This window comes from Orycteropus afer, unplaced genomic scaffold (assembly GCF_000298275.1).
Source record: "Orycteropus afer afer isolate SDZICR_OR568_19922 unplaced genomic scaffold, OryAfe1.0 scaffold00056, whole genome shotgun sequence".
NCBI classification, from domain to species: domain Eukaryota; kingdom Metazoa; phylum Chordata; class Mammalia; order Tubulidentata; family Orycteropodidae; genus Orycteropus; species Orycteropus afer.
Window position 1 is genome coordinate 6272108 of NW_006921643.1, and position 22979 is coordinate 6295086.

General features: G+C 36.2%; 1 protein-coding gene across 1 annotated transcript in view; it reads left to right on the forward strand.

Annotated features, from left to right (window-relative positions):
- LOC103195433 (ankyrin repeat and KH domain-containing protein 1) overlaps positions 1–22979 on the forward strand; it is a 173635-nt gene that overhangs the window by 63937 nt on the left and 86719 nt on the right. Inside the window, exons 6-9 of the mRNA XM_042780711.1 lie at positions 5281–5514; positions 9280–9374; positions 20188–20425; positions 20686–20877. Of these exons, the coding sequence (XP_042636645.1) occupies positions 5281–5514; positions 9280–9374; positions 20188–20425; positions 20686–20877 (759 nt within the window). The remainder of the gene's footprint in view (positions 1–5280; positions 5515–9279; positions 9375–20187; positions 20426–20685; positions 20878–22979) is intronic.

Consider the following 22979-nt stretch of genomic DNA (forward strand, 5'->3'; position numbering starts at 1 on the left):
CCTACTTCCGTAGTGATACTGCCTCGGAAACCCAAGGAGGGGTCGCTATGAGTCGGGGCCGACTCGACGGCACATAACAACAACAACAACAACAACATATATATATATATTTTTAAATCAGGAAAGAAACAAGTGGCAAACCAAGTGGTAATGACCTTTTGGGTAAAGCTTTCTTTTGAAGGAGTTATGCTGAGAATGTTTGTGTATATGTGTATGTATCTTTCTGGGTCAAATCATACATGTAGGTTGAAGATACGTATCAGATAGAAAATGTACTCTAAAGAGATTGATTTAAGGCATATGCTACATTAATACTGTCTGAGTAACATAGCAAAGAAAACCCATTCCCAAATCATATTATAATCACAGGTATAGAAAGAAAATGTACTCTAAAGAGATTGATTTAAGGCATATGCTACATTAATACTGTCTGAGTAACATAGCAAAGAAAACCCATTCCCAAATGGTATTATAATCACAGGTATAGAAATTAGGATTTACAACCCATATTTTGGGGGGACACAATTCAATCCATAATATTCTACCCTTTGGTCCTCCAAAATTCATGTCCTTTTCACATGTAAAACGCATTTACCATCACATCACCTCAAAAGCCTTAAATCAACTCCAAGTCCAAAATCTCATCTTCTGAATTATCTAAATCAAGTATATGTTAGACTTTAGGCATATTCCATCCTGGGGCAAAATTCCTTTTCATCTGTGATTTACAAAATTTAGAATACAAGTTACCTGTTTCCAAAGTACAGTGATGGAACAGGCACAGGTAGGCATTTCCATTACAAATGGGAGAAATTGGAGGGAAAGAAGGGATAATAGGCACCAAGCAAGTCCCAAACCCAGCAGAACAAATTACATTAGCTCTCAAGATTAGAAAATAAGCTTCTGTTCTCTGGGACCATCTGAGTAATGTCCCTACCTTTCAGATTATGAGTATTGGTTACATTCTCTGTATTCTGAAGCCTTTGTCCCTGAGCTTCAGCCCCACTTTCCAGGCCCACTGGGACTGCATCTCTGAGCCCTTAGCTTTGGGTGGCCCCATTTTCCTGGTCTGAGTGACAACCCTACTCCTTTAGCCTTTTGAGTCCATTCTCCTGCACCTTAAGCATTGCAGCCCTGCCCCCTCAGCTTTGAGTGGTGGTTCCATTCCTCTTGGCCTTTGGACATGGCAACCCCACAATCCAGAATCAAGTTGGTGGAGATATGACTCTTTGAAACGTAGGAGGCCACGGCTCCACCCTTTGAAAGTGAGGAGGCTGTGATTCCATCCTAAAATGAAGGCAGCCCTGGTTCCTGTTCTCCTTCCACCAGTCCTGCTGATCACTGAAAAGGATGGTCCTTTTCTTTTCTCTGAGGACAACAGATGAAGCTCTATTGGCCTGTTTCCAGACTATAGAATTCTAAGAGACAGTTTTCCTTCTTTTTGTCCTATCTCTGTCCCTTCAGTCTAAGCTGATATGTTTTCTGCTGTGGTAATTGGTTAGATCCAGCAGTTAATAGGCTTAATCTCTTTAACAAAAGACTGTGTAGCGACATCCTTGATGAAAATTCTAGGACGTTTGTCCTTAGTTTGTACAAAATAATTTTTCAAATTTTTAAGTTCTATTTTAGTTTTGCATAATTCATTTGTAAGTCCCTCTCTTTCCTCTCACCTTTTACTATAAGTGTCAAAAAGAAACTACATGGCCCAAGATCTTGCTTAGAAATCTTTTCAGCCAAATAAGTTCTGCCTTCCACCAAACATTTGAACATAATTCAGACAAGTTCTTATCACTGCTTAAAAAGCATTATCCAATCACATGTTCATTATTTTCTGTTAAAGCTTCACTAGAAGCACATTTAATGTCTACTTGTCTAGCAACATTCTGTTGATGGTGCCCTGTGTATTCTCTAAGACGGTAGAGACTTTCTCAGTGTCTCTTCTCACTTCTTCTGAGCCCTCACCAGAACTGCCTTTGATGTCCATAATTCTGCCAACAGTCTCTAGTCTCTTCATGTCTTTTACTATTAGATACCTTAAAACTCTTCTAGCCTCTGCCCATTACAGAATTCCAAAACCACTTCCACATTTTAGGTATTTTGTTAGAGCAGCATCCTTACTTTTCAGAACCAAATTCTAACTTACCTAATACTGCTTTAGCAGAAGTACCACAAGTGGGTGGCTTTAACAAACAAACTTATTTTCTCACATTTTAGGAGGCTAGAAGTCTGAATTCAGACTGTCAGCTCTAGGGGAAGACTTTCTCTTGCTGTTGGCTCTAGAGAAGGTCCTTGTCTCTTCTGCTTGGCGTCTCTCTTCCCTCATCTCTGCTCTGCTGCTTGTTTTATCTCCTTTATGTCTCAAAAAACATTGACTCGAGATATACCCTACACTATTCCTGTCTCATTAACATAACAAAGACAACCCATTCCCAAATACCATCTCTACCATCCAAATGGCATTATAACCACAGGTATAGAGGAAGGAAGGTTGGGCAATCCTACTTCCGTAGTGATACTGCCTCGGAAACCCAAGGAGGGGTCGCTATGAGTCGGGGCCGACTCGACGGCACATAACAACAACAACAACATAGAGGTTAGGATTTACAACACAGTTTTTGAGGACACAGTTTAGTCCATGACACTTGCGAATGCCCTTCCTCACCTATGGGAATCCCACTCACCTTTTCAGACCCATTCCAAATGTAGCTGCTGTTTTTGTTTTATTATTTTTTAAACAGCTTTTTTGATATTGATAATTCGTGTATCATAAAAGTCATCCTTTTATGAACAATTCATTGGTTTTTAGTATACTCACAGTTGTTCAGCCATCACCAACCACTGTCTAATTTCAGAATATTTTTATCATTCTAACAAGAAACTTGTACTCATTCCCCTTCCTTCCCCTTCCCCACCACCAGCTCATGGCAACCACTAATTTACATTCTATGTCTATGAATTTGATTATTCTGGACTGTCATGGATTAAATTGTATCCCTAAAAATAGGTGTCAACTTGGCTGGGCCATGATTCTCAGTGGTTTGGCAGCTGTGTACTAATGTGATGTGGTAGTTATCGAATGATCCCCTATAATGTGATCTGATAAGCCAGTCAGTCGTAAGAAAATCAGGATGGGATGCAACACCCATAATCCTGTCACAGCCTTGATCTGATGTAAGGGGAGTTTCCCTGGGGTGTGGCCTGCAACACCTTTATTTTATAAGAGAGAAAAAGGAGAGAGAAGCAAGCAGAGAGAGAGGGACCTACTCCTACCAAGAAAGAAGAGCTGGGAGTGGAACGCATCCTTTGGGCTCAGGACTTCTGCTCTGGGATCCTCCTAGGACCAAGGGACAAGAAAGCCTTCCCCTAGAGCTGGTGCTCTGAATTTGAACTTCTAGCCTCCTGAATTGAGAGAGAATAAATTTCTTTTTGTTATAGCAGCACTAGATGACTAAGACATGGGAATTTCATATAAATGGAATAATGTGTGACCTTTTATTTCTGGCTTTTTTCACTTAACATAATGTTTTCAAAGTTCATTCTTGTTGTAACATGTGTTAGTGTTTCATTCTTCTTTGTTACTGAGTAATACTCCATTATGTGGATATACTATGTTTTGTTTATTATCTATTCAGGAGTTGATAGACATTTAAGATGTTTCTGTTTTTTGTCTATTACAAATGATGTAGCTATGAACATTCTTGTATGGGTTTTTGTGTGTTTCTGATTCTCTTGAGTGAATTCACCTTGTATGGAATTGCTGGGTCATATGGTAACTCTACTTTTAACTTTTTGGAAAACTGATACATTTTTCCAAAGTGGCTGCATCGTTTTACATTCTCATCAGTAGTGCATGAGATTTCTAATTTCCCCACGTTCGCTTTAGCACTTGTTAGTGTCTCCCTTTTATTTTGGCATCCTTTTAAGTATAAAGTGGTATCGCATACTGGTTATGATTGGTATTTTCCTAATGACTAATGATGCTGAGCATCCTTTTATGTGTTCATTGGCTTATTTGTATATCTTGATATAGAGAAATGTCTGTTCAAATCCTTTGCCCATTTAAATTGGGTTATTTATCTTTTTATTGTTGAGTTGTGAAAGTTTCTTATATATTCTATATATGAGTCCCTTATCAAGTATAAGATTTGCAAATATTTATTTTTTCTTTTGTCCTTTGTGCTTTTGGTATCATATCCAAGAACCTGTTGCCTCATTAAAAAGGTCATGAAAATTTATGCCTATGTTTTCTTCTAAGAGTTTTACAGTTTTAGCTCTTACATAAAGATCTGTGCTCTGTGTTGAGTTTGATGTAGGAGTCCAGCTTCATTCTTTTGTATGTGGATATCCAGTTGTCCTAGCACTGTTTGTTGAAAAGGCTGTTCTTTTACCCCATTGAATTGTCTTGACACTCTTGTGTCAATAGACTATAAATGTATTGGTTTATTTCTGGACTGTCAGTTCTATTCCATTTATCTATATGCCTGTCCTTTTGCCATTACTACACTGTTTTGATTACTGTAGTTTTATATTAAGTTCTGAAATCATGGAGTGTGGATTCTCTATTATTCCTCTCTACCAAGATTGTTTTGGCTATTTTGAATCCTTTACATTTCCATATGAATTTTAGAATTGGCTTGTCAGTTTCTGCAAAAAAAAAAAAAAATGATTTTGGTAGGGATTGTGTTAAAGTCTTCTGATTGAATATGTTTTAATTTTTTTCAACAATTTTGTAGTTTTCAGTATAAAAGTCTTGCACCAGTTTTGTTGAATTTATTCCTAAGCATTATATTCTTTTAGATGTTTTTGTTTCTTCTTTTTATAAATAGCTTTATTGAGGTAAAATTTATATACCATAAAAATCACCTATTTTAAGTATATATTAATTATTTGTAGCAAATTTATAAAGTTGTACAACCATCAACACAGTCAAATTTTAGAACAGTTCCATCACACACAAAGACTCCTTTGTGTCTTTTTTAGTAACCTTCTGTCTTAGACAACCACTAATCTACTTTCTGCTACTATAGATTATCCTTTTATAGACAGTTTATATTAATGGAATCATACAATACGTGGTCTTTTGTTTGGGGTTCTTATATTTCCCTTTATAAAAATATTTTAAGAAGAAAATTAAGATGATAATTTTAACCAGTAACAACAAAAGAACTTGAGATGATAAGTTTAGTGGTTTATTTAAGGGAATTAAAAAGATATTACTAGAGCACATAATCATCATTGTATATATTTTGTCATTTTATATTTCTTTTTATTCTTTGTTAGGAAACACTGCACTAACTTATGCCTGTGCTGGAGGATTTGTTGACATTGTCAAAGTGCTACTTAATGAAGGTGCAAATATAGAAGATCATAATGAAAATGGACATACCCCCTTAATGGAAGCAGCCAGTGCAGGTCATGTGGAAGTTGCAAGAGTTCTTCTAGATCATGGTGCAGGCATCAACACTCATTCTAATGAATTTAAAGAAAGTGCTCTTACACTTGCATGCTACAAAGGTATTCTATATATGTGTAAATACTCTTCTCATAATAATTTTTATATTTTGATATCTGACTGTTGGGCACTTGAGTTAATTTTATATTGCTTATGTTTTCCCTGTGCTATAAAATTATCTGGCTTGTAAGAAAGTATATAAAAAGTCTATTTATCCTCTATTTCCTATAGTACAGTTTCCTAATATATGTTTCTCTATTATTTTAATTCAAAGGTATTCACTTGACTATGAAATCAACCCAACCCCTTAGTACAGATCCAGAATATTTCCATTATTTAATGACTTTTGTTTTATATTCCAACATTTATTTTAAAAAGTACATACTCAAATAATAATAATACACACTTGATACTGAAAACTTGAAAACACACACTAACACAAAGAGAAGAAATAAAAAATGACAGGCAGTATTACCATCTCAAGATAAAAAGCACTGCAAATAATATTTTAGTATGCGTACTTCCAGTGTGCTTTTCTAAACATGTTTATAAATAAATAAATACACACACATGTATGTGCATTAAAACAAACAGCCATATACTAACATTGTATTATAGCTGGAAGCAACTTGGCAGTAATTATTATTATTTTTTTTTTTATTAGGATTTGGGTGAAGATTTACAGAGTAAATTCACTTTTCATACAGCAGTTCACATATACTTTGTCTCATGTCATTGACCAAAATTTACAATGCAGCAGCTCCCCTCCCACTTCCTCCCCATAGTTACCTCCTCCCAGTGTCCATCCCTTCATACTCTTCTGCACCCTGAGCTATCTCCCTGTGCATAAGCAGCCCTTCCTTCTCCCATGATTGTTCTCTCCAGGGCGTGTGTCTACTTGAGGTAAATGTTTAACTCACATGCCTGTACTTTGTTTGGCTGGAAACCACAGGTGTGGGTTCAATTCCAGACCTGAAGGGCAGCTAGGGGCCATAGTCTCAGTGGTTACACCAGGCTCCATTGGACCAGCAAACCTGGTCCCCACCTTCTTTTTTTTTTGCCTCCAAATGATTTTGAGTTTTGTACCACATTGTTCTCCCTCTTTATGCAGGATCTCCTACATCCCTTCCAAGTGGATGGCAGTGGTAGCTGGGCACCATCTAGTTCTTCTGGTCTCATAGTTGTATAGGTTGCAGATCGGATGGTGTACCAGTCGCTAGGACTGATTGTTTCCATTAATTTTGGTTTTCTTCTTTCTTCTTGACGAGGAGAGACCCGTTGTTGCATCTAGATGGCAGCTTCCTAGCTTTTAAGGTCCCAGTCGCTACTCGCCAAAGTAGTAGGTGGAACAATGTTTTGTATAGTATGTTGTACCATTGAGCTTGATGTCCCCTGCGACTATGGTCCCAAGCCCGCAGGATCAACTACTCGGTCTCTCTGGGTAGCTGGCTGTGACCAAGTAATGACCATAACCTTGCCCCTTGTCAGCTCTACTATACACCTGGGAATTCTGATCATTCACATGAACTTATATTGGCAGTAATTATTTTCCTTCTTTTAATATTTAATTTATTTAGTATATCATGAACATTTCCCCATCTAACAAATATTCTTGCAACAAGACTTTTGGGATGGTCATATTGTTGTTGTTGTTGTTGCTGGCTACTGTTGAGTCTGCTCCTGACTCAGGATGACCCCATGTACTGTGGAACAAAATGCTAACTCAGTTCTATACATTTCCCATGATTGGTTACTGATTGGACCATTGGGATCCATAAGTTTTCATTGGCTGATTTTTGAAAGTAGATCACCAGGCTTTTCTTTCTAATCCATCTTAGTCGGGAAGCTCCACTGAGTCCTGTTCAACATCATTGGTGCTGTTGAGTTGATTCCAACTCTTAGTGATACCATGTGACAGTAGAACTGCCCCATAGGGTTTTCTTGGCTGTAATCTATGAGGAACAGATTGCCAGGTCTTTTCCTATTAGAGCTGTTGGGTGGGTTCAAACTGGCAACCTTTGGTTAGCAGACAGATACTTAACTCTTGTGCCACCAAGGCTCCTTCTTCAGCATCATAGCAACACTGACAGACCAATGACTGTACGTGAGTTGTATCAGCCAAGAATTGAATTCCAGTTCCCGAAATGGAAGATGAAATTCTACCACTGAATCATCAGTGTCTCTAACCAGTTGTGATTGACTTGATTCCAACTCATGGTGAACCCACCACACGTGTTAGAGAATTATGCTCCATAGGATTTTTAATGGCTGATATTTTGGAAGTTGATTACACATTTCTCTTCTGAAGTACCTCTAAGTGATGTTTTCTATGCCTTGGTTAGCAGCCAAGCACATTAACTGTTTTCTCCACCTAGGGATTCCCGATGGTCATGTAGTGTTTCATTTTTTCAGTTAGTATTAGATTTGGTTGCACAGGCCACAAAACTCAAATAAATAATGATTCAAACAAGAGAGTAGTTTCTTATCTTTATGTAAAAGAAGTCTGAGGGTAGACAGTCCAGAACTAGTATTGTAGTTCCATTGTTAATCAAGATACCAGAATCCTGTTTTTCTGTTCCTAGAATTTTGCTTTTATCCTCAAGGTTACTTATAATCTAAGATAGCAGCTATCCATAGTCTGGGGGGCGGAGAGAAAAAGGGAGGGCAAAATGAGGAGTGCCTTCCAATTTAATAAGCTCTTTAAGAATCTTCCTAGAACTATTTACATCACACTGGCTATGCATAGCTGCAAGGGAGGCTGGGAAATATAATCTTTTAGTCAGATATGTTGCCATCCAGATGAAACTGGAGTTCTGTTATTTAGAAAGAGAATAGATACTGGGTAGAGAACTAGCAGTCTCTGCTATATGTATCAAATGGATGCACCATAATTGCTTATTTTTGGACACTTGAGTTGTTCCCTGTTTTTCACTATTATTAAAAACATTGTCATAACATCCTTGTGCAGATATCTTTGCCTTATCTTTGATTATTTCCTTAGGATAAATTCCTGGAAGTGGAATTGCTGGGTCAAAGGGTATGGACATTTTTAAGGCTTTTAATACTTATTGCCAAATTGCCTTCTTGAAAGGTTGAAACAATATATGCTCTCACCAGCAGTGTTTGAGAGTGCCCTTTATCCTATGCTATACCCTTATCAACAGTGGATATTATCTTTCTTTTTAATATTTGTCATTTTGATAGTAAAAAATGGTGTCTCATTTTAATTTACATTTCGTAATGGGAAGGTTTAATATCCTTCTTATCAGTTTAAAATTCATTTCTATCTCTTTTTTGAATCACCATTTCATGTCCTGTACCCATTTTTCTATTGGAGGTTTTTTTTTCCTTATTGACTAATTAAGTTTTTTTACATATTAAATCTATCAGTAATTATTTTAAGTGATGTTTTCTGTGCCTGCTCATTGCACCAGTGAGTTTATGGTTATTATTTTAAAGCTGCTTTTCTGAAAATTATGATCCAAAGGTATTTTATCTGACATACTATTTGACTTCAGTATTTTGATTTGATACATAGTTTCTATATATTAAAGAAGTAGTATTGTTCCTTTACTTAATTTAAATGATGTGCTTTGGACTAATTCAGTGTTTAAAACCTAGATAATGAGGCTTTGAAGAGAATCTGCTAGTTACTTTGGGTTGTATTTAAAAAAAAAAATCATTGATTTCTTTCTTAAATGCAAAATAAATTCTCATAAATTTTCGTATAGGCATCTGGAACAAAAAGATACACCATTTTCATCCTTATGTATTAATACCAATTTCTTTGGAAATATAGTTTAAAAAATTGTATCCTTTTTTTGAAGGCCATTTGGATATGGTTCGCTTTCTACTTGCTGCTGGTGCAGATCAAGAGCACAAAACAGATGAGATGCACACTGCCTTAATGGAAGCTTGCATGGTAATTTTAAATGGCATTCACTTGAGATTTTATGGGAAGATTTTATGTTAAGCCTTTGAGAATAATTAATTAGAATTTAGTTTGTATAATTTCTGCACCTGATTCTAAATTAAGCACAGTTTATGCTGAGTATCTTTGTTTTTGGGAGAGAACAGTAATATTTAATCCTAAAGTAATGTCTTTGGCTTTAGAGTTATGATTGATAGCACTTTAACTTTGAAGATAGTAGACTTACATTGCTAATGTTTCTATGGCTTCATGTTAAAAGCAAATTGACATCCAAAATTGGTTAAAATATCCTACAGATAGCCTATAAATATTTAATTATGTCTTTTGAGGATAATCTAGAATTAGATTTTTAATTCAAGCATTTTATATCAAAAAGAATACAAAAAAAAACCCAAACCCATTGCCATCAAGTCAATTATGACTTGTAGCACCTCTATAGGACAGAGTAGAACTGCCCTGTAGGGTTTCCTAGGCTGCAGTCTTTACGGAAACAGATTGCCACATCTTTCACTCACAGAGTGACTGGTGGGTTAGAACCACTGACCTTTCAGTTAGCAGCTGACCACTTTCACCACTTTCACCACTAGTGCTCTCATTATTCTCTTCCAAGAGAAGGATCACATTTAATGCTGTCACCAAAATATTAAAGCTGGAAGTTTAGGTAAGATCCTTCAATTTATAACTGAAAGAACTGAGAAACAAAGAATTTGAGGCATCTTGCCCCAAATCATGCAGTTAAATAATAGTGGATTTCTGAGTGGAGTTCTGAGGCCACCACAATCAATTTTGTAGATGGTGCAAGAGTACATGGTGGGTCTGCCTAAGTCTAGGTCTTTTTTTTTTTCAGCTCAGTGTTTTTGCTGACTCTTAAGCCTCATCTTCAAATGGCAGTATTTAAAACTTCAGAAAAATGTTGACAGTAAAGAGGAAATATTTTATATGTACAAATAATGGCTAATTTATATATACTAATAGTTGAAACATACCTAACAAAAATTTCTGTTGACAACACAAAATTTTTTAAATAGATATAATTATTTAAATTGATATTATATAGCAAATGTAAGCCTTGATAAAATAATGCTGCATTCCAAAAATATTTCCAACATATTGGGTCATATATAGATCAACCCCAAAACCATTTTTCTTCTACCTCTTCTGTAAGCTCATAGGTATTATGCATATATGTGTATGGATAAAGGATTCATCAAATACAGAGAAATGTTCAGAGCATTGAGTTTTGTTGTTGTTGAGAATATATGCAACAAAACATACACCAGTTGAACAGTTTCTACATGTAAATTTAGTGACATTGATCACATTCTTTGAGATGTGCAGCCATTCTCACCCTCCTTTTCTGAGTTGTTCTCCCTTCATTAACATCAACTCAACTGCCCACTAAGGTTCCTGTCTAATCTTTCAAGTTGTTATTGTCAATTTGATCCCATATAAATACTTTTTAAAAGAGCATAATGCTCAAGGCAGACCTTTTTTACTTGTTAAGCTAAACTGTTAAGAAGACTTTAGGAGATATTTTTGGTTTAAAATTTAAAAATTATCTCAAGGCAATAGTTGCCAAGGTTCTTGCACCCTCATGGCTCTAGAAAATCTAGAGTCCATGAGAATTTGAAATTCTGTTTTTCATTTCCCCCCTTTTGATCAGGATTCTTCTATGGATTCTTTGATCAAAATGTTCAGTAAAGGTGGCCGGACTCCATCCAGGTCTTCTTGTGTCATGGCAAAAGAAGCAGTTGTACATGGAGGCAATTAGCCACACATTCCATATCCTCCTCCTATTCCTGACTCTCCTTCCTCTGTTGCTCCAGGTGAATATAGACCAATTGTTATGCCTTGAATGGCTGCTTGTGAGCTTTTAAAACTCCAGACACTATGCAGCGAATAGGAGGTAGAACAGAAGCACTAAACACGTTATTATGCCAGTTAACTGGCATGTCCATGAAACTATGACTCTAACCCTCCAAACCAAGGAATCAAATCCCATGAGATATTTGGTTGTACATGAGCAGCCCCATCAGCTGCTTTTTTTTTTTTTTTTTTGTCATTGTTATAAATCTATCATATAGCTATCATAAATCTATCATATAACTATTGCCAGTTCAACTTTTTACAGGTATATAATTTATTGTCAGCAGTTACAGTAATTGGGTATACAACCCTACTCTAAATATCCTTTATCAATGCGGCTTCTCCATCACCATTAATCCCCCCCACATACACCCCTGGTAACTACTAATAAACTTTGATCCCTATACATTTGCCATTTCTTAATCTTTTTTGTAAGTAAGGTCTTACAATATTTGTCCTTTCATGATTGGCTTATTTTACTCAGCATAATGTCCTCAAACTCCAGCCATACTGTAGCATGTATTAAGACTTCATTTCTCCTCCTTGCTGAGTAGTATTCCATTGAATGTATGTACTACATTTTGTTGATCCACTCATCTGTTGATGGTCATTTAGGTTGTTTTTTACCTTTTGGTTCTTATGAATAGTGCTGCAGTAAACACTGGTATACAAGTATTTTTTTGAGTCTCTGTTTTCAAGTCTTTGGGGTGTATACCTGGGTGTGGAATTGCTGTGTCATATGGTAGTTCTATTTTTAGTTTTTTGAGGAACCATCAAATTGTTTTCCACAATGGCTGTACCATTTTGCATTCTCACCAGCAATGGATAAAGGTTGCAATTTCCCCACATCTTCACCAACATTAATTAATTTCTATGTAGGTCCTCCCCCCCCCCCCAATCTTAGCTCTCCTAATGGGAATAAATGGCATCTTATTATGGTTTTTATTTGCATCTCTCTAATGGCATATAGGGAGCTCTGGTAGCATAGTGGCTAAGAGACTTGCCTGCTAACCAGAGGGCTGGCGGTTCAAACCCACCAGCCACTCCTCGGAAGGAAGGTTGGGCAATCCTACTTCCGTAGTGATACTGCCTCGGAAACCCAAGGAGGGGTCGCTATGAGTCGGGTTTGACTCGACGGCAGATAACAACAACAACAATGGCTAATGACTGAGCATCTTTTCATGTGTTTGGTGGACATGTAAGTGTTCTTTTTGTCATTGTGAGTTTTTAGTGGGAAGGAGATTACCTGGAAGTGCAAATATTTTTTTGAGATATGGTTAAGTAAACACATCATTACTTCAGTTAATTTTTATTTTGTTGTCTACTGCTGAGTATCAAACCCTCTAAAACTTGTTATTGCTTACTGTAACAACAACCACTTATTATCTCATGATTCTGTGAACTGACTGGGTGGTTTTTCTTTTGGTCTCTCTTGGTGGAGGAGTCTTTCATGCATATTTCATGCAGTCAGATAGGGGCTGGTTGGAATATCCAAGATAGCTTAATTTACCTATCTGGCACTTTGGTATGGGTGGTTAGAAGGCTGGAATCTCTCTGATACATGGGTGGTTTCTCCATGTGGCTGTCTTGGGCTTCTTTAAAGGTAGCTGGATCTCAAGGATTAACATTCCAAGAGAGAGGTGAAAGGTTGCACATCATTTCTCCTGTTTTCTATAGGTTGAAGCAGTCACAGTATAGCCCAGATTCAAAGAGAGGGGAAGTAAACTTCATCTCTAGATAAGAGAGAGAATGTGACAAAGAATTTGCAGCCATCTTTGCACAACTCCTAAAAAATGTTATCCTTCTTAATATAAAAAATTCTCAAACCACATCTGTATTACTGTATTTCTGAGCAAGATGTCCTTGTTCTACTGAGTATATACCAGTATTTCAAGGTAATCAGTAGAGTACAAAATAGGATAAAAGTCTGAGCTAACAGTATGTACAAACAGATTGCAATAGAAAGACTTAATACATTTTGTTTTAATGATTCTCCTAAATAACTGACTACTGAGTAAATCAGGAATATGTTTTTAAATACCTACTTTCTAATACTCCTAGAAATATTGGATAAAATATAATGCTTTTAAATTGGTTATAACTTTACATATAGTAAACTACCAAATCTTAAGTATATGGCTTGATTTTATATATGTATATAGATAGATAGATGTGTCCATCTATCTGTCTATCTATATAGAAGAACCAGGTCAAGATATAGTATCCCAGAAAGCTCCCATGTTCCCTTTTAGTTACTATCCACCTTTCAAAAGTAACTATGATTCTACACCATAGATTAGTTTTGCCTGTTTTTGACCTTCTTGTGAGTAGGATAATACAATAAGTATTTGTTTGTGTCTGACTTCTTTTACTCAGTGTTGCTTGTGTGAAAATCATCCATGTTCCATTTTTTCAGTAGCTTTTCATTTTTATGTAGTATTCCATAGTATGAATATACTATTTATCCAGCCTACTGTTGAATGGACACTTACATAGTTTCCAGTCATTGGCTATTACAAATAAAGCTTCTATGAAAATTATTGTATATGTCTTCTGGTTGAAAAAAGTGATTGTTTCTGTTGGGTATGTATTTAAGAATAGAATTGCTGGATGAGAAGGTTTTTTTTAATTACTAATTTCCATCTCTTTGTTATAGGTTTATGCATATTTTCTACTTCTTTTTGGGTCAGTTTTGGTAGTTCGTGTTTTTCTAGAAGTTTTCTGCTTCCTCTAGGTTATCTAATTTGTTGGCATACCATTGTCCATAATACTCCATTATAATTCTTTTTATTTTGGTTCGGTCAATATTAATGGCCCCTCTTTCGGTCCTGATTTTAGTAGTATGAGTCTTCTTTTTTTTTTTTCCTGGTCAGTCTAGGTACAGTTTTATCCATTTTGTTATTTTCAAAAACCTAACTTTTTGCTAATTTTTCTATTTTATTTATTTCTGCTGTAATCTTTATTATTTCTTTCTTTTTCCTTGTTTTAGATTTATTTTTCTTTTCTTTTTTAGGTTCTTGAAATAGAAGCTTAGATTATGATTTGAGACTTCCCCTCTTTTCTAATAGCATGCATTGTTGTTGTTGTTGTTATGTGCTATCAAGTAGGACCCGACTCATAGCAACCCATCCTTGGGTTTCCGAGGTGGTATCACTACAGAAGTAGATTGCCCAACCTTCCTTCCAAGGAGTGGCTGGTGGGTGTGCACCACCAGCCTTCTGGTCAGCAGTCAAGTGCCTTAGGCACTACGCTACCAGAGCTCCATAGTATGCATTAGTACTATAAGTTTCCCTCTCAGCATTGTTTTAGTTGTTTCTAGTATTTTCATTTTCATTCGGCTTATTTATTTTTTTTAATTCACATGAGACTTTTTTTGACACATGGCATTATTTCCATGTATGTTGTTTAATTTTTAAGGTTGGTCTGGTTTTAACAAATTCCCTTAATTTCTGCTTATCTGGAAATGTCCTAACTTCACCATCATATTTGAGGAACAATTTTGCTAGTTATATAATTCTTAGATGGAAATTTTTTTCTTTCAGGGTTCTAGATACACTATCCTAGTGCCTTCTCACCTGCATGGTTTCTGTCAAGAAATCAGAGCTTAGTATTATTGGTTGCCCTTTCTCTGTAGATAACTTTTCGTTTTTCCCATGCTGCTTTCAGCATTCTTTCTTTGTCTTTGGTTTTGGTGAATTTGATTATGATGTCTTGGTGATTTTCTTTTAGGGTCTAGTCTGTTTGGGGTTCATTGAACTTCTTGAATGGATATATTCTTGTCTTTTGTCATATCAGGAAAATATCTTCCAAGAAATCTTTGACAATTTTCTCTGTGGTTTTATTTGTCTCTTCCTGTTCTGGAATTCCAGTTACACATAGGTTAATCCTCTTGATGGTATCTCACATGAATGTTCAGCTTTCTTCATTTTTTTTTTTTTTCTCTTTTTTTCTGATTGATCCCTTACCAAAGTAGTATTGAGGTATTTGTCTTTATTTCACTAATTCTGTCTTCAGTTGATTTGATTCTATTCCTTTGCCTGTTCAATGTGTTATATATTTGTGAATTTTCAGTTTTAATCTTCTGGATTTCTATCTGTAGATTTTGTATCATTTTAATTTTTCATTTATTTTGTCATTTTGTTCTTGTATTGTCTTCTCAAATCGTTCCAGGGTTTTGTCTGTGTTTTCCTTAATTTTGTCAGTGTTTTTCTCGATCTATCTCTCAATCTGTTGAAGGTATCTAAATATAATTCTTTTGAATTCCTTATCAGAGAGTTCATTGTTCCTCCTTCCTCAGGGATGTTTTCTGGGTGTGTATCTGGGTCCCTTGTTTCTACTACTTTATCTTGCTTCTTTGTGTGGACTGTGATGTTCTATTGTCTCTGAGACATTGTGACATTGTATTTATATTTAATAGGTGATTGTGTGTTGGTGTGATTGTCCTGAGAATTTGTTTTCCTTTGTTTTGTTTTGATATATATGAGTAAGCAGGGTACTACGCTCCTCTATTCACTAGTTGGCATCACTTATGCATGCACCACCTGTCTTCTGGTGGGTGTGATAGAGAATGAGAGTGGGTGCACTGATCTCTGTTAGCTGTTGAACAGTTAAGGGTGAGTTCGGGCTCATATTGGCTGTTGTCTGTTGTTGACCAGTTAGTGCAGAAGCAAGTGGTAGCCCTCACTCAGTAGGTGGGGCAGCAGGAGGTGCAGGTATGGTTGGGTCATATGGGCATAGTGGCTGTCTCCCACTCAGACAAAAACAGCAATAAAAAAAACTACCTTTCCATTCGTCAGCCTCCAATGTGTTTGCCTATGCTGTGCTGTGCTATGCTGTCCTTGGCAAGCAAAGTCTATTCTTAGGTCACTGGGATCTGAACAGTGCCGCTTTAAATATCCAAAATAGCCAACTGCTTATAAACATTCAAAATGGCTGTGCTTGGCTGGACAGCCCAGAGTTCACAGCTCAGTTTGTTTCCTTCTTTGCTGTTTTCCTTTTTAGTTGTCATCCACCAGTGCAGTTGTCCATGCAGCCATTGGTGAGCAGGGCTGATTTTTAGTTACTGCTCAGGTCTTAATGTTGTTGTTGTTGCTATTGTTTGTTGTTATGTGCTATTGAGTCGGACCTGAACCATAGCAGGCCCTCCTTGGGTTTCTGAAGTGGTATCACTATGGTAGTAGATTGCCCAACCTTCTGAGTAGTGGCTGGTGGGTTTGAACCACCAGCCTTCTGGTTAGCAGTCAAGTGCCATAGGCAGTACGCTACCAGAGCTCCTTAGGTCCTAATACTCCTTGTAAATATTCATACTGTCCATGCTGTCAGGATAGCTGACAGTTTGCAACTCTGTTTGTCTCCTTATTCACTGTTTTCATCCAGGTATTTAATCCACTTCTGTATCCTTCCTTTCAAAGCTCAGGGCTCCAGGATTATCTTCTGTATCTGTGTCAATCGGTTTCTCTTTTCTTTGTTGAAGAGAGTCTGTGTAGCTTGTCTGTCTATTCTGCCATCTTACCGGAAGTCTGTGTTTAGTTTTTAAGTTTTTAGAGATTTTTCTCATCTTTCTATTATTGATTCCTAGTTTGATTTCAGTGTGGTCAGTGAACACATTATCATTTCAGGTTTGTTTATTTGTTTATAAATAAATAATTAAAGTTTGTTTCATGATCAAGGTGTGATCTATATTGGTATATGTTCCATGAGCACTTAAAAAGAATATATATTCTACTGATGTTGGGTAGAGTGTTCTATAAATGTCAGTTAGAGCCTACTAATTGGTGATTTTGTTTATGCTTCTATATCCTTTCTAATTTTCTGTCTAGTTCTAACAGTTGTTGAGGGAGGGGTATTGAAATCTCCCAGTGTAATTGTGGATTTGTCTGTTTCTCCTTTCATTTATATCAGATTTTGTTTCACATATTTCGGAGCTCTGATGTTTTATGCATATGAATTTTTAGAATTGCTATGTTTTATTAGAGCTCTGGTAGTATAGTGGCTAAGACACTTGCCTGCTAACCAGACGGCTGGCGGTTCAAACCCACCAGCCACTCCTCAGAAGGAAGATGGGGCAATCTACTTCTGTAGTGATACTGCCTCGGAAACTCAAGGAGGGGTCGCTATGAGTTGGGTCTGACTCAATGGCAAACAACAACAACATGTTTTATTGGCAGATTGGCCATTTTATTACTATATAAAGTACAGCCCTGTCTCTAGTAATTTTTGCTGTAAAGTCTTCTTTATCTGACATTAATATAAATACTACTACTGTCCTTTGATTAATGATGCATCTTTTTCATCCTTTTACTTTCAACCTACCTACATCAATATATTTGAAGTGAGTTTCTTATAGACAGCATATATTTGTGTTACAGTTTATAATCCATTTTACCAACTGCTGTTTTTTAATTGATTTATTTAGAGCATTTACATTTAATATGACCTGATGTTTTCATGTTCTCATTCTACATTGAAATTTACTTTTTCATCCATTTTCTTTAATGTAACTATAATATTAGTTTCTTTAATATAACTACAATATTATTAGTAGTTATTTTGAAATCCTTTTATGCTATTTGATTCACTCTTGAGTCTGCTTTATTTGATTATTTTATCTATTGAGTATCACTTTTTCTTCTTCATATTGTCTAGCAATTTTTTTATCACAAGTCATACATTGTGGATGATACACATATTAGCACTCAAACCAAACCCACTGCCATTGAGTCAATTCCAACTCAGAGCAACCCCCTTTGGGTTTCTGAGGCAGTAAATCTTTACGGAAGTAGATTGCCCAGTCCTTCCACAGAGTGCCTGGTGGGTTTGAACTGCCAACCTTCTGGTTAGCAGTCAAATGCCTTAGGCAATATGCCACCAGAGTGCCTTATGATACATATTAGTGGTTCTTTATTATGGAGTCCTCTGCTTAAGAATGTTAAATTTTGTTTTGGCAGGCAGCTAAAATGCTAGTCAATCACTTTGATGCTGTTGAGACTAGATTCAAGCTTTGCCCTCCCTTACCCCTTAGGTGTGGTCCTTACTCTTTGGAGGGTGGCATTCCGCTATCTCAGCTGGAAGCCTGGGGTATTCACCAAAGTAACTCTACTCTGGCTGAGCCTGAATTCCCAAGGTCTCTAGCCTATCAGCAGCTATTCTCTGCTTAGCATCCTGGAGTCTCATCTTTGGCATACTCAACTCAGAAGTTGTCCAATTATATGAGGGGAATTTTATAGAGATATTTGGGGCTCCTTCTCTGTGTTTTCTTTTTCTCTGGTACCTTACCACATTCCCAAGCCATCTTAGCTGGCCCATATTCTGATTTTTGTTTCCTTTGCCCACCAAGATGGCCACTCTTTGTTTATACTCTCTTTCCCTGGGCCATGATTTGAAAGATGCCCACAGGGGAAAAGGCTGGAGTGAATCTTTCAATGATCATGGCCATGGTTTGTTTGCTTCCCAATGCCACCAAACAGTTCCTTTGTATTTTTTCCCCAGGTTTTATAGGTGTTGTGGTAGAACTGTAACTCCAATACCAGCTACTCCTCCATGACAAATACCGAGCCTTGCAATTAAAAAAATTTTTTTTCCTAATGTGAATGGATGTTAGACTTTTAAGATTGAGTTATTCTTTTTCCCTCTGGTAAAAATAATTTTGTTAACATTAGAAAGTTCCTAGCATAATTACTTTCTTAAGGTAGATACTGAAAATAGGTTAGCAGAACCTATAAACTATAAAGAATTTTTAAAAATGAATTCAAGTAAAAATTTCTTGGGAACTTGAAGGAATTAGGTACAATAGCAGTTCCCTGATCTATTGGCATTTACAAATCCTTATTTTCTTTTCAAATAGATGTTTCAAACACTAAATAATTAAATATAATAATTTGGTTAAAATATATTTAATTTTGCATATATTTGAAGTATTACTAAAACTAATTTCTGTGTCATGTCAAAAGTGATTAATGCTGGGCTAGTCATTTAGTTCAGTATAATGAAACTCTTAATGGATGCTGAAATCTTAACATTTAATTAAGATTTCTTATAATTAAGAATTGTCAACCTTATAAAATACTATTTTTGTACTAATTTTTCACTTTTCATTAGCATATTTTGTCCATTTTTGAAATACAGAATAACATAGTCTTTGATTTTATATACCACAGCAAGAGTTCAGGCTTACATCAAAGTTGGAAGTCAAGCATTTGAAAGTAAAAGGTTATTTATGGTAATAAAGGGATAGAATGGATACTTTGCATTAGAATGTCTTATTGTTTATTGCCTTACCATCCATGCAGATGCACCCATGGAAAATTATTTATAAATTAATAAGATCTTGATTTTACATCTTTCTAAAATTATTTACCTGATTGCAACAAACTGTTGTAAAGAGGAAAAATACAGGGTAGTATCACTCCACAGGGCTTTACCTTGGTGACTTAATCCCAAGTGGTAATGACTTCACAGAATTTGTTGTTATTTTTCTGTCAAGCCTTTTTTCTAAAATAGAGCTAATACTGTTTCTGCATTTAAACATGAACTAAATTGGAGGGTATGGCTATATTTGACCTGGCAAGAGTATAAACAGTAATTATTTTGAGGTATTCTTTACTTGTAGATTGAACAAGTTTTCGAACTTCAGAGAACATGAACATTCATAATTGTTTAGAATTGTAACTGTATGTCACTAAGTCTGATTATCATAGACAGTTTTGGGGTTGCTCAAAAATAAGATAAAATAATTTGAATGGACTTTTGATAAGGCAGATCTGAAAGTGCTCAGATGGGCATGATAATATATATATACATCTAAGCTGAAACTTCTTTCTCCCTTTTCTTTCCTCCTTTCTGCCTTTCTCTAATCTCTTGCTTCTTTTTTCCACTTAAAAAAAATCTCAAAACAACGAAAAATTTTTCCTCTTCTTACTTTACTTCTGAAAACCTGCAGGATGGACATGTAGAGGTAGCACGTTTGCTTTTGGATAGTGGTGCTCAAGTGAACATGCCTGCAGATTCATTCGAGTCTCCATTAACGCTAGCTGCCTGTGGAGGACACGTTGAATTGGCAGCTCTACTTATTGAAAGAGGAGCAAATCTTGAAGAAGTTAATGATGAAGGGTATACTCCGTTGATGGAAGCTGCTCGGGAAGGACATGAAGAGATGGTGGCACTACTCCTAGCACAAGGTATAGCAGTTTTACTGCTTTAAAAAAAAAAAAAAATTAGTTTCTTTTGACTGTTTTGTGTTGCTATCAATGCTGTAATGCAGTTTACTGTAGCTGAAGAAAAAAAATTTTTTTTTGCATTGATGGTAAATTTTTAATACCCTGGGAGGAACCACAGAAAGAGAGAAGATAGAGATAATTATCGTAATTCAGGACAATAATAAGTTTATCATAACCCTTTTTTTGCCGATTAGTTTTATGTATTTTTTATTTTTTCCCAGGAGCAAATATAAATGCCCAGACAGAAGAGACCCAAGAAACTGCTCTTACCTTGGCTTGCTGTGGAGGATTTTCTGAAGTTGCAGACTTCCTTATTAAAGCAGGGGCTGATATAGAACTTGGCTGTTCAACGCCTCTAATGGAGGCTGCTCAGGAGGGACACCTGGAGTTGGTTAAATATTTGCTGGCTGCCGGTATGTGCCTTTAAAATTGTATTTTAGAAAGACTTATATATTGCTTTCTTAGCTTTATTTTATTTATATATAACTCTTTATTGTGATTTGGGTAAAAATTTATAGAACAAAATGGTTTTCCATTCAGCAATTCGTGCACATTTTGTTTTGTGACATTCAGTGTAATCCCTATAATGTAACCATTATCTTCCCACTTTCTCCGTGTTTCCCTTTTCCATTCATCCTTCTTACCTGTTTCTTCTTGCCTTATGCTTTGTTGTTGTTGTTGTTGTTGTTATGTGCCGTCGAGTCGGACCCGACTCATAGTGACCCCTCCTTGGGTTTCCAAGGCAAGTATCACTACGGAAGTAGATTGCCCCATCTTCTTTCTGAGGACTGGCTGGTGGGTTTGAACCTCCAGCCTTCTGGTTAGCAGTCAAGTGCCTTAGCCACAATGCTACCAGAGCTTACCCTTGGGCAAATGCTGTCCTTTTGATCTTGTATGGTTGATTGTTCTAATGAGTGCGTACCTCCCTGGTGTTATTGTTCATGTTATAAGCCTGTCTATTATTTGGCTGAAAGATGAGCTATGGGGGTGGTTTCAACTAAGGGACTTAGTCTTGAGGATTCTATCAGTCTCTATGAGACCACTAAGCCTGTCTGTTTTATGATTTTGAATTTTGTTCCACATATTACTCCCATTCTATCCAGGACCTTCTATTAGAATCCCTTTCAGAGCCGCTGGTAGTGGTAGATGGGCACCATTTAGTTCTTTTGGTCTCAGATTTGTGAAGACTGAGGTTCGTGTGGTCTATTAATCCTCTGAACTAATTATTTCTATGTGTCTTTGATTTTCTGCTTTCTTAACTTCCACAATTAGCCTTAATTTTAAATTTCTACAAAAGTGAAATGTCAGTTCCACAATTTAACTGTTCTTCTTAAGCTCCTAAATCTCAAAAAAAAATGTCACTTTTAAAAAGAGTTCCTATTGTTATGTTTGCTTAGTGACCATAAGACTTGTCATTGACCTCTCTCCATTAGTTTTTGGCTTCTGGAAGAGAGAAGTTAATTTCTCTTTGTTTCTGCTAACAAGTGTTATTGTTGTTATGTGCCGTCGAGTCAAACTTGACTCATATGGAACCCTCCTTGGGTTTCTGAGGTGGTATCACTACGGAAGTAGATTGCCCAACCTTCCTTCCAAGGAGTGGCTGGTGGGTTTGAACCACCAGCCTTCTGGTTAGCAGTCCAGTGCCTTAGGCACTACGCTACCGGAGCTCCTCAGGATAACTATATTTTTACATAAAATATTTGTAATTGTAAAGAGCAAAGTAAGAATGTACCAGAAAAAAATTGATCTAGATAGATGTAACCCTTTATATGTTCTTTACAAATAATAGTTTTTCTCTTTTTCCAGCTCTGATTTATTGTTTAAAGCTTAATATATAGAGAACTAATGTGTAAAGGAAAATAAAATATTTAGCTACACTATCAGTCTTTTTGCGCACTCACTGTTTTTTCTTGTTTTCTTATTGTAGTATGGGTGAAATTGAGCCTTTACTATTGACATTAATTGAAATACAAACCAGACTCAATTTTTCCTTTCAATTAATTGACACCATTTCTTAAACTAGATTTTTCATGGTTTGGATGGTTGTTTAGACTTTGAACTAATATACAAGCCAACCATGAAAGCTGACCTCTTCCCTGAGTCAAATACTATTGATCACCAGTTAATGTATGTATTGTCCTCACCCTCACCCCATCATTTTTTGTCTATGTCTCATTCAGGAGTCTTTCTCTACCTTTCCTTATTCTTCCCAGATGCCTCTCATAAACTAGAATCATGCTATTGTAAGAAGTTTTTGAAAGAAGGTATAAATGTTTATTAAGTTATTGAATACTAGATATTTTGCTTAGCTCTTATATTATCTCTACTCATCATCACAGGTCCTGTGTAATAAGAAGTATTAAACACATTCCTAGAGATAGGGAAACTAATACATAATGATTTTATGCAACTTCCCTAAGGTAACTGCTTGAACAATTTCTCTTAGAAAGATCAGCACGAGGCTGGTCCCCATGAGGCGGAGGTCAAAGATGTCCCAAATGTCCAAACTACCATG